The sequence below is a fragment of the Coccinella septempunctata genome, chromosome 1, assembly GCF_907165205.1.
Source record: "Coccinella septempunctata chromosome 1, icCocSept1.1, whole genome shotgun sequence".
NCBI lineage: Eukaryota > Metazoa > Arthropoda > Insecta > Coleoptera > Coccinellidae > Coccinella > Coccinella septempunctata.
In genome coordinates, this window is record NC_058189.1 from 62648506 (window position 1) to 62661151 (window position 12646).

Below are 12646 nucleotides of genomic sequence, written 5' to 3' on the forward strand. Positions count from 1 at the left end.
GTTTTTTTTACTAGATGAAGGTATAACATTTTTTTCCAATAAAATAAATAACAAAATTTTTTTCGGTGAGTCTTTGACCCGTACAAATATTTCAACAGTAGATTCTTGAAGTCAAAAAGAAACACTTTTTCTATCCAATTTTTTTCGATTCGGCTCTGATAAAAAGATATGGCTATTTTATAACAAAATAACCTTCAGAATAAATAGCTAAATCTGTGACACTACAGATCTGTGGCTCTTTTTAAAAGAGTTGCATTCTCTAATTTTTCGAATTTCACAAATACTTTTCAATTTTTGAACATCAAATTACTCGAAAACGACGAATTATACTAGAAAGTATGAAAAAAAAAACTTGTATTCTACCTATGAGTATTCATTTAATACCCAAGGATTCTACAAAACGTTCAAATATTCATTAGATAGTGCCCAACTGAATTTTAAGAGTTGGATTCTTTAAATTTTTGGTATTTGGTAACTGGAAAATGTGGGTCATATCTTGTGTTCGAAAAAGATTAATCAAATAGATGAAAAATTATATTCCGAAATTCATTCATTCGATAAAACCGTTTGTGGAAATGAAAATAATTTTTTTGTGTGGTTTTTCAACAGCCTGTATCTTTTAGACCGAGCCGATTCGAAAAAATGGTAAGGGCAAAAAGTGTTTCTCTTGACCTCAAGAATCTACGATTAAAATATTTGTTCTAGGCAAAGATTCGCCCTGTATATTTTGGACGAAATTATGTTGAAGATAAATATTTTGATAGGGGAATAAGTTTTCTTGAATTAGAATAAGAATTTTGGTTTGGATATTTTTCTATTGTTGGGATGACTACTACAAACCAACGATAGCAACTATTAAAGCAGAGAGCATATGAGTAGTGTGGTTGAACGCCAGGTGTCGCTTCGATTCATGTGTTGGATTTCAGTATGCCCCCTGCTCTATTCGTTGTCATCGTTGGTTGAGTTATGCGGTACTGATGAGCTGTAATGAGAGTTAAACTGGTCTACGGCTAGTATCCTTGAATAGTGGCACGTTCTCTATGGTTGACTTTGAATTTAAATCTTTGCTAGTCCAATTTCTTTTGTGTTATTGTTCATAGCCATGAGGACGATCACTTCCTTGACGTATCTGTTTCAAATTGGTCCCGTCTAGACCCAGAAATACGAGGATGTATTGATATCTAGTTAGCCTAGACCAGTTCGATCTGCATCGCGTTCGATCTGTGCTCGATTTGAAAACGATGTAGACTTCTTAAACCGAATTGTTACTATGGATGAGACTTGGGTACATTTCTAGGATCCAGAAACAAAACAACAATCGATGGAATGGCGACCCTCTGGTTCTCCAAGACCTAAGAAGTGTCGTGTCCAAAAATTTGCTGGAAGAGTTCTTGCTTCAGTTTTTTGGGATTGTCATGGAGTAATCATGATTGATTTTTTGGATAAGGGTAGAACAATAACCGGAGATTACTTGGACTTTACTGACCACTTTACGGGAAAAAATTGAAGAGAAAAGACGCGGAAAGCTATCCAAAGTTGTTCTGTTTTAGTAGGACAACGCCCCTGCACACAAATCTCATGTTGCCATGCAAAAAATTCGTGATTTAGGGTTTGCATTACTAGAGCACCCCCCTTATTCACCAGATTTTGCTCCATACGACTTTAATCTCTTTCCTCAACTGAAAAAAAGTTTAAAAGGTCGTAAATTGTCTTCCAACGAGGAGGTAATAGAAGCTGTGGAGGTCTGGTTTGCAGAGTAAGAAGAAACATTTTTTTTTGAAAGGTCTAGAGACGTTGCAGGTTCGCTGTAATAAATGTATCCAATTAGGAGGAGAACATGTTGCGTAATACAATATTTTGACATTGAAATTTTGTTTGGTTCTATAGAAGGCTGAGAATTTTTCAATATACATTGCATTGCATGTTTATCTGTATCTACTTACTGGAAGTATGTAACAAGAAAACGTTTGAATCAGTTTTTTGCACCTCATATAGATGTGAATGTTGTTTGATCGGGGTATAAATCTCCTCATCCCTTAATCATGTCACTCGATAGTCTGCAGAAGCAGGTCAGCGTAATGAGCATGAACCTCAGCGCGAAGCTCGACGAGCTTCAGCGAGGTGACCGGCATCTGGAGACTACAGTGGCTCTTTGCGAGATCCGGACTCAGCTCCAAGAACTGACCAAGTCGGTGGAGTCATGCCAGTCCGAGGTCTCGGAGGTCAAGAGGGACATGGTGGCCATCAAGCACGAGCTGGACACGGTCCAGCAGGTGAAGGAGGAGATAGAGGAGTTGCGGGAGTACGTGGATAGGTTGGAGGAGCACACCCATCGGAGGAAGCTCAGGCTCCTCGAGCAGGTTGGTCCTGTTAGTTTCTGAACTTTTTCAGTTATTTGTTTTCGTTTTGTTTGGTTTCTTTTGTTCCGTTCCTTATTGAATCAGGGCATCTTTTTTTATTACTTGTTGGCTTTCGTAAGGGTGAATTTTGTAAATGATGCTGATTTCAGGGTGCTGTGCATCATCAAGCCTTTTTTGTTATTTTTCCTCTTTTGAATTTCCAAGGTTATAGGTGATGATTGATTGGATTCTCCTCCAGAAATGAAGCTGACAATGTGATGGATATAAAATAATTATTTCAGTTTTTTATAGGAAGATGTTTTATCTGGGTCATCATCACTTTTTCAACCCTTCAAAGGCACAAATCTTCTTTTTTTTCGTCATATCCCACGTTTATATTGATCTATACTGTATACTTTGCATTGGTTTCACGCTCGATGATTGGTAGCTAAGCGCTATATGTACAGGGTGGGCAAATTTCGATGTTTTAGCACTACAGCTTTTAAACCAGTGGAGATAGACAAAATCTGATATCCCATTCTCGGTCTCTTTTTCTGAGAAACTAACAAGAGTAGTAGTCATTTTTGGCCCCTTTCTTTTGTTTTCGAGTTATAAGCAAAAATTGGAAAAATGGCGATATCGAAATAAATTTATATCTCCACTAATACTGATGATAGAGCTCTGAAATTGAAACCATATACAGGCACTTTTTCAAGTAGAATCCAGTGGCGTGCTTGCCCTTTTAGCGAGATTTTTAATAACGAAGCTATGACCCAAAGTTATGTTTTTTCAAATGGGAACACTAGATTTCTGTTCAATTTTTTGAAAGCTTAATTTTTACTGATTTCAAAAATATATAACATCATATGGTTTGTATCAGTATAAATAATAGAAAATGGTCAAAAACACTTTTTCCCAATATTTCTATGGTTTCAACTTTCGACGAGCACAGAAAAATAGAGTTTCCTATAACAAAAGCAGTCTCCTTCCGGCAATGTCATTCTTTCTATGCTTTTTACCAATTTCCACAAAATTTGAATCGAGATATATTTCATATATTTTCATAATAATGAAAGGACTTATAGAAAGAGACACTGGTAATCATACGATGCTATATTTTTTTATGCTCATCAAAAGTTGAAACCATAGAAATATTGAGAAAAAAGGTTTTTGACCATTTTCTATTATTCATATTGGTACAAACCATATGATGTTATATATTTTTGAAATCAGTAAAAATTAAGCTTTCAAAAAATTGCACAGAAAACTAGTGTTCCCATTTAAAAAACATAACTTTGGGTCATAGTTTCGTAATTAAAAATCCTGCTAAAAAGGCGAGCACGCCACTGGATTCTACGTAAAAAAAGTGCCTGTATAATGTTTCAATTTCAGAGCTCCATCATCAATATTAGCGAAGATATAAATTTATTTCGATATCGCCATTTTTCCACTTTTTGCTTATAACTCGAAAACAAAAAAAGGTGGCCAAAAATGACTACTACTATTGTTAGTTTCTCAGAAAAAGAGAACGAGAATGGGGTATCAGATTTTGTCTATCTCCTCTGGTTTGAAAACTGTAGTGCTAAAACATCGAAATTTGCCCACCCTGTACAGCGTGGGCAAAATTCGTTGTCTACTGAGAGGATCTTAAGAACTGTAGCAGCTGGAAGAAAACGGATGACACATTTCCGAGCTCATTTTCGGAGAAACAAAGAATGGTAAAAACCACAACCTACTACGATACTTCGTTTTTGTGTTTGACAATTTCGTAAAGTTCTCATAACTTTTTTGTCTTTGAAGTTAGAAATCTGAAACTTGAACCTTCTACAGGCACTTATTCACGTAGAATCCACTGATAGCTCAAAATATTTTTTCATTTAAAACCATTAGGTGAACTTTCATGTATTTAAATGCAAACTTTTATTGAATTTGTTATTTTTGAATTGGAAAAAAATCTTTCGTCAGTAGATTCTACGTATGAAAGTGACTAAGAAGTTTCAAGTTTCAGATCTGTAACTTAAAAGACAAAAAAGTTATGAGAACTTTTCTGAATCGTCAAAATATCAATTTTTGTTTATAACTCGAAATCTAAAAATGATAGGCCGATTCAGTTTTCAGATTTGGATTAGTCATGAAAAAAAGCTAAAGAATATGTCATCCGTTTTCTTCTAGCTGCTTAGATCTCCAGATCCCCTCAGTAGACAACGAATTTTGCCCACCCTGTATACCTACAACAGGAGTTTTATTGTTGAAATTATTTTTATATTTGTATTTCTCGAAACATCCGTACCATTCTCGAATTGTAATAATCTGAAATTATACACGGAAAAGCCCAAATATTTCGAATATTTTTCATTAATATTTTGAAACATTGTTAGGTTATTTTGTTGCTTCAACGATATGTCCGAGTTGTTTCAATTTTTGATCCACTTACAACGTACAAGCATATAGGTACATATACTGGGTGAGTCTTTGAATCAAAGTGTTTCTTTTGACCTCATGAATCTTCTGTTAACAGTAGATTCTTGAGGTAAAAAAAATACTTTCTTCCTGTGGAGCTATTTTTTCCGATTCGGTCCTGATAAAAATATATAGCAATTTTCATAATGAGCAGTGCCACCCCTAGAAAAACGAAATAACCATCAAAATAACAAGCTAAATCTGTGACACTACCTATCTGTGGATCTTTTAAACAGAGTTGTATTTAGACAGAGTACCCAATTTTCAAATTTCGCAGATACTTAATAATTTTTGAACATCAAATTACTTAAAAACGGTGCATTATACGAGAAAATATGAGGAATAATTTTATTTTCGTTCAAATATTCATTAGATAGCGTGGACCTTGGTTTCAAGAGTTAGGTTTCTTTTTTTCATGGTACGTAATGGTCATAACGAGTGAACTGGAAGACGTGGTTGATATCTTCTGTTCGAAGAAGATTCATCAAATAAATGAGAAACTATATTCCGAAATTCATTTCATTCGATAAAACCGTTTGTGCGATAGAACTAAAAATAATATTTTTTATGGTTGTTCAAAAGCTTGTATATTTTAAACCGAGCCGATTCGGAGAAAATGGTAAAGGAAAAAAGTGTTTCTTTCAACCTCAAGAATCTACTGTTGGAATATTTGTAAGAGTCAAAGACTCACCCTGTATGTAGGTATAAGTCAAAGACTCCCCCTTTATAATTTTCCATTTTTTCCAGCTGTTTTTTATTTATTAAGAATTTATCTTAAATGTTTTTCTTCCTTCAGGGTCTGACCTTCTTCCTCACCTACGCCATATTGGCAGCTGTCCTCGGCATGCTACAGTTTGGCTACAACACAGGAGTGATAAATGCACCGCAGAACAATATAGAGTACTTCATTAAAAGCACCTATCGATCGAGATATGGAGAGGAACTTCCAGACGAGGCTGTTAGAGGCTTGTACTCCATAGCTGTCTCCATATTCGCGATCGGTGGGATGCTGGGAGGCTTTGGAGGGGGGATGGTGGCCAATAAGTTTGGGAGGTAAGAGCACATCATTTTTTTTATAATTTCATTAGCAAGTTAGTTCAGGTTGAAATAATTGTTGGCCAATGTGATGATTTCAGGAAAGGAGGCCTTCTTCTCAATAATGTACTGGGTGTGACAGGCGCTTGTTTGATGTGGTGCACCAAAGCTTCAAATTACTACGAAATTTTACTTTTAGGCAGATTTATAATAGGAGTCAATTGTGGTAAGTTTTTCTCATTATACACTGCGCAAAAAAATTAACGCACATTATGGAAATCTCAAATTTATTCTACAACTGAAGGTGTTCTCAATGATAATTATTTTCATCAGAATTATGCATGCATATGTTATCCACTTTCAACGGTTTTCTTCAATACAGATGTTTTTTCCCAGGAGGAATAAAAAAAGATGATATTATCAGATTTTGAATGTATTGACTCCATTCTAAAATCAGTTGTTCTCGATCAATTCTAGTGATCAATAGTTTTCCTTTTCGCAATTTGACCCAAAAGGAGTGTGCCCAAGCGGTAGTTTTGCGAGAAGAAGGGTGGACATACACAAGAATTGCAGAAAGGTTTGGATTTTCCCATACAAGTGTGTCCAGAATGTTGCAGCGATTCAAGGAGACAGGTATGAATGTCCGAAGACCAGGACAGGGTAGACCACGGGTAACAACTGCCATTCAAGAACGTTACTTGAGAGTTTCTTCGTTGAGACAACGGTTTGCAACCGCACGCCTCCTTCAAATTCATCTTGAGCAAACTCATGAGGTGCAAATTAGCATTCAGGCAATAAGAAATCGCCTCAGAGAATATGATTTAAGGCATCGTGTCGCGGCAAGAAGCCCAGCTCTTACCCCAGCCCATCGAAGGGCGCGTTTGGATTTTGCGAGAGAGCATATCCATTGGGAAGAGGCCGATTGGGAGTTCTCTTCACAGATGAGTCTAGATTCTCTCTCTAACATTGTGATCGACGTTCCCTTGTATACAGACGTCCACATGAAAGACATGCTGAGTGCAATTTCCTGAGTACTACTGGTTTCGGGGGAGGATCGATTATGGTATGGGGTGGAATATCTTTGACTGCTCGCACAGATCTAGTGGTCGTTGATAATGGAGCTATGAGTGCTGATAAGTATATAAGGAACATTCTTGAAGAGCATGTAGTGCCATTTACCCCATACATTTGTGAAAATTTCATTTTTATGGACGATAATGCCAGACTCCATCGTGCGCGCATCGTTCAGGAGTAGGTACCTTGAAGAGGTTGAAGTACCTCGAATGGAATGGCCAGCAAGAAGTCCAGATCTCAATCCGATTGAGCAGGTTTGGGACAACCTCAATAGAAGGCTAAGAAGTTCAGAAAATCATCCAGCTGCTCTTAATGACTTAGGAATCCAACTCGAAGAAATCTGGGAAGGATTAGATCAGAACATTTTAAGATCACTCATTTTGAGTATGAACCGTCGTTGCCGAGCTGTAATTAACGCAAGGGGTGGAAATACAAAGTATTAAATCACTTATCAGCATTTCAGTATTTTGAAAATTGTTCATTTCTCTTCTTTCACATAAGATTCGGTGAAATCCTGAATTTTTCTTCCATTTAATGTGTCTTGTTTCGTTCAAAACCTTCCCGAGAGAACATAAAGAATAAGTTATAAAGTCAATGTAGAGTTAACTTTCATTAATATTGATATTTTCAGAATGTGCGTTAATTTTTTTGCGTGTATTTCAAATCAGTACACATCTTTCCTCGTCTTTGGCACCAATATCAATGACACTGGAATTTCTATTAAATCCACTCACTGTTTTTATTTTCAGGACTGAACACATCTTTAGTACCTATGTATATATCCGAAATAGCACCTTTGAACTTACGTGGTGGTTTGGGAACCGTCAACCAGTTGGCTGTCACTGTCGGCCTCCTCATATCCCAAGTATTAGGAATAGAGCAGATCCTGGGCACCAACGATGGTTGGCCCCTTCTGTTGGGGTTGGCCGTATGTCCTGCCTTACTGCAGCTAATACTGCTACCTATCTGCCCAGAGAGCCCCAGATATCTGCTGATCACCAAACAGTGGGAGGAAGAGGCAAGGAAGGCACTAAGAAGGTGAATTTTTCAAAGCAAAAGTACAAAGTCAAGTGCTGAAAAATAATAATAAAACTTTTTTTGTCACTGTTTACCAATTATATAACTCGTTTCTTCAGATTAAGAGCTAGCAATCATGTGGAGGAAGACATAGAAGAGATGAGGGCTGAAGAAAGGGCTCAACAGACTGAATCATCAATAAGCATGATGGAATTGATTTGTTCTCCTACTTTGAGAGCTCCACTTATAATTGGCGTTGTGATGCAGCTTTCTCAGCAACTTTCTGGAATCAACGCAGTAAGTGATTGTCATTTCTGAAGAATATCAATGATGAAAACAATCAAATCGAGTCCTTCATCTCATTGTTGTTTTTTCGAATCTTTTATTGTCTTCTTTCAGGTTTTTTACTATTCAACAAATCTATTCTCGAACTCAGGGCTGACTGAAGAGAGTGCTAAGTTTGCAACCATAGGTATCGGAAGTATCATGGTCTGCATGACCTTGGTGACGATCCCTTTGATGGATAGGACGGGCAGGAGGACTCTGCATCTGTACGGTCTGGGTGGAATGTTCATCTTTTCTATTTTCATCACCATATCGTTCCTGATAAAGGTACGTTTTTGGGAAATCTTGGAAAAGGGTATATTCACTGCTAAAAGTGGATATTTTGCGAAGATTAAAAAGATTCTGTATAGGTACTGATGTATTAAACCTTCGCTCAACGAACACTAGTTGAAAGGCTTTCAAAATTAAGAAAATGAATCCAAAATGTATTGCAGGAGAATGAGTTTCAGAACTGTTGAACTAGTTGTTCGGGAGAAATTCCAGTAATTCCTTTAATGTTAGTTTCATGAATGCCTAAATACGAGGATGTATTGATATCTAGTTAGCCTAGACCAGTTCCATGCATAAAAAAAATATTGCGCTACCATAGCAACGAACACTAACTCATTATAAGTGTCAGGGTGAAGTTTCACATCAAAAAAAGTAAACCAGAGTTACGCAATAAATTAAAAGAAAGAAGATGTCCACCGAAATTGTGAAAATCGTCCACAGTAAAAGCTGTGGATTGCAGAGCAAGAAGAGAGGTCTAGAGACGTTGTAGTCTTCCAATTAAGAGGAGAATATGTTGAGTAATAAAATATTTTGGCATTGAAATTTTGTTTGGTTCTATAGTAGGCTAAGAATTTTTCAATATATCCTCGTAGAGACTTCAAACACTATTAAGAATACACACTATACATCTTTTTGTGTCAGTTGGAATAAATATTTCGAATTATACAGAAACTATTGCAAAAATCACATCGATTAAATCGATTTCAGACTATGTTTGGTCTGCGGTTGCAAAATTCGATACCTAATCAAACACAACAAATTTCTCAACGGAAATCTTTAAAGATGAGGACACTAACCCAATCATTACAAATTATATGTGGGTTCTGAAAATAAAAACATTCATTTTCTCGTCGAAACCTTGATATCTGTTTGTACAACGAGTTAACAAGGTTTCGACAATATTTGTGTACGATAATAATAATTTAAGTGCATGTTTCTCCCTTTGCATGGTTCATAATTATTTTGCGATTGTCGTATTATTTGCTACGTCATCAGTTTTACTATATACTGCTGTCGTTCACATCGCAAATTGAATGAGTTGTTACTATTGAACGAATCTAATCCGAACAAACTTCCGAATCTGTTGGAAATTTTTGTTAGTGAGATGATTAGACAGTGGATACAACTTAATAACTACAAATTGGCTTTGGGACTTATTGTTGAACATAAGGTGATCCGGTTTTGACGAATCGTGATTAAAAACGAAGCATTTGGACGGATTCGTCATTTTTAACGATTCGTTTATTATTTTTCGTTTTTGCTGGCAAATAAATGACGAATTTTAATCACGAGCCTATGCTGCCAAAGCCATGAAGTTCACTATCAAATAATTTGTTTTGCTTCGTCACATATATGGGAAACACTGCTTCGATATGTTTTCAGTAATTTATGCTTCTTTTGTCCCTCCCTCGATGTAAGTACGACTTTTCTGACATAGTGGAGGAACGACACTGCAAAGCTGGTATAAATTTCTGCACGCATTGTCTTTTTATGATTTCCACCAACGAAAAATTTCGTTGATTATTCTCAGCATGCTGTGGTTTTTTTCATACAGCTGTATCGTTATTATGAATGGGATAAGACGTTGGACTATAAGAAATAAAAGAGTGGAGTAATAAATGTAGTTCTGACACTTGGGTGGCGAGAATGGAGTAGGCAGCTAACTTTTTTAGAGTTCACTGACTGTATTATACCCCAAGCTGAAGAAAAATGTTGCGATTCCATTCCTTCTACACAGCAATGTCATTGAAAGTAGTAGTGAATTGAGCCTTTATAAGGTGTTTTTAAATCGATGCAAAATATTTTGGGGATGGATCTTTCAAATTTTTTTCAGACGACGAAATTTTGTGAAATGCTCAACCTTTACTTGAATTTTTCGACAGACAACCCTTCTATAAGTTAATGTGATAAATAATAGAGATCTAAGAACAATTCAATCATCTAAATCTAAGGCAAAGACAAGACATGGAAAAGATGAAATTTGTTTTTTCTCACAAATAAATTCATATATCTTCTGGAAAAAATTAAGAGATCAGAATTTTTTTTTAATCTTAGGTGACTTTCAACAGGCTGGAACTTAGAGAAAAATCATCGTAGAGTAATCTTAAAAAGAGGATAAATGGTAGCTTCAAGTGTCAATTTTTTATATAGGTTCGACTTAATAAAACTTTTTCCTTGTTTTCTCACATTATCGTGAAAAAACCACTGGCAACAAAATTTTTTGAATTTTTTTGGGTTTTCTTTCAAGTCTACGGAATAAAAATTTCCTCAACCTAATCACCATATGGACCGGATAACCTCTTTATTCAGCTTCAATTTCGTGTTCTTAAAACTTCGATAAGATCATCATTTTCAGCGGAGATATTGGATTTTGAATGGAAAAGGACCAAATAAAATGTATCGAAAAATAATGGCTTACTGTTGAGGGGATATATTTTTCGAAACTCACCTTCAATTTTCTGTGCGATTATTGGTTGCTGAAATATTGATTGTCAAAGACAAAATGATCCTTTCCTAGTCAAAGTCCAATATCTCAGAGAAAGGTGATCCTATTGAGGTTTTAAGCGAAACAAAATTGAATATACAAGTTATCCCATACATATGGTCATCAAGTCGGACAAAACTTTTGGACACCGTATACTCAAAAAAAAAAACCAAAAAAATTTTAAAAATTTTGTTGCCAGTGTTATTTTCAAGATTCAGTGAAAAGCAGAAAAAAGAGTTCAGACCTAAAAACTAGACAATTGAAGCTACGTTTCGCTTTCTTCCAAATGACTCTTCTATGATTTTTCTCCAAGTTACAGCTTGTTGAAAATCACCTAAAAATTTGAATTTTTTTTCTGATCTCTATCTGAATTTGCCTCTTTATTGGCATCGTTCGTCTGTGTTCCTTTCAGAATTTCTTGATTTTTGTGAGACTATTAAAGAGAATCATCATGAAAGCTGCTGATGGCAAATCAACAAGTGTTGCACACAGAACTACACTGAGTGGACCAACAAACTTCGTATTCTCTCATCTCTTAGCTCTTAGCTCATTTATCCCATTCAGAATAGAGATACTTTTACCAGCATTTTATTAGCTTTACCGCGACCAGTATAAGCGCAGGTTGTCATTCCTCACTTGTCGGAAAAGAACAACCTTACTACTCGCCTGATTAGGAGTTTTTTGGCTACGTGCAGGAAATGATAGACTGGATGTCCTACTTGAGCGTGGTCTCGACCCTTAGCTTCGTCGTGTTCTTCGCCGTTGGTCCTGGCTCAATTCCTTGGATGATAACGGCTGAGCTCTTCTCCCAAGGACCTAGACCGGCGGCCATGTCTATAGCAGTGCTGGTAAACTGGATGGCCAACTTCTTGGTCGGCATCGGATTCCCAAGCATGAATGTGAGTTTTTGATTTCATTATTATCTATATAATGGTTTTCCTCAAAATTATGGCTGGGTAGGGGCAGTTTAATTGACGTTGACATATTCCCAAAATAGTTTATTTTTTACAAGTAAGTTTCTACAGTGAATCTCCTTTCAATTTAAGGATGTAAGTAAGACTTGAGACGAAATCTTCAAGAACCTCCGATCTCTCTTTTCGAAATTATTAGATGACAAAAAGAAATCATAGATACCTTGATTTTTTCTACAAAAATTACTGTTTAAAGTATTTCGCTAAAAAACTGAACATCTTTGGTATGGATGACATTTTTATAGAACCGATAACGGGATGCTTTAAGACAAATCTGCGACTAAAAAATATAGGGTGTCCCATATAAAATACCCAAACTCTCCTCTCTATGTCTCTGTATCACATAAAACATAAAAATGACTGAAAAAAACGTTGACTAGTCATAAATATTGGTTGGGATACTCTCATGAATCATGTAGTATAATAAAATTTATCAACTGAATTTAAATATAAAAAATTTCCATCTAGAATACATAATAAAAATCCAAGAAATTAAATGAAATTTCACAAAGGAAAAAATCCTAATGTTAAGATTCCTAAACAAAATACGTAAAAGTGATTCATTTCAGGTTGTATATTGTTTAAACTATGATTCAATTGTATCATTTAGGAATACCAAGACCGTCTGCATATTTCAGAATCATCGTTCC

At 35.8% G+C, this 12646-nt stretch overlaps 1 protein-coding gene across 12 annotated transcripts in view; it reads left to right on the forward strand.

Annotated features, from left to right (window-relative positions):
• Nucleotides 1–12646, forward strand: part of LOC123309559 (glucose transporter type 1) — a 46566-nt gene that overhangs the window by 16266 nt on the left and 17654 nt on the right. For 6 of the 12 annotated variants that reach the window (XM_044892800.1, XM_044892735.1, XM_044892740.1 and 3 more), the window contains 7 exons: nucleotides 2057–2360; nucleotides 5596–5852; nucleotides 5936–6060; nucleotides 7658–7946; nucleotides 8045–8222; nucleotides 8325–8537; nucleotides 11700–11924. In XM_044892800.1, coding sequence (XP_044748735.1) covers nucleotides 2079–2360; nucleotides 5596–5852; nucleotides 5936–6060; nucleotides 7658–7946; nucleotides 8045–8222; nucleotides 8325–8537; nucleotides 11700–11924 — 1569 coding nt within the window. In that variant the 5' untranslated portion in view covers nucleotides 2057–2078. The remainder of the gene's footprint in view (nucleotides 1–2056; nucleotides 2361–5595; nucleotides 5853–5935; nucleotides 6061–7657; nucleotides 7947–8044; nucleotides 8223–8324; nucleotides 8538–11699; nucleotides 11925–12646) is intronic. The other 6 variants (XM_044892783.1, XM_044892793.1, XM_044892778.1 and 3 more) reach the window with 2 other exon arrangements.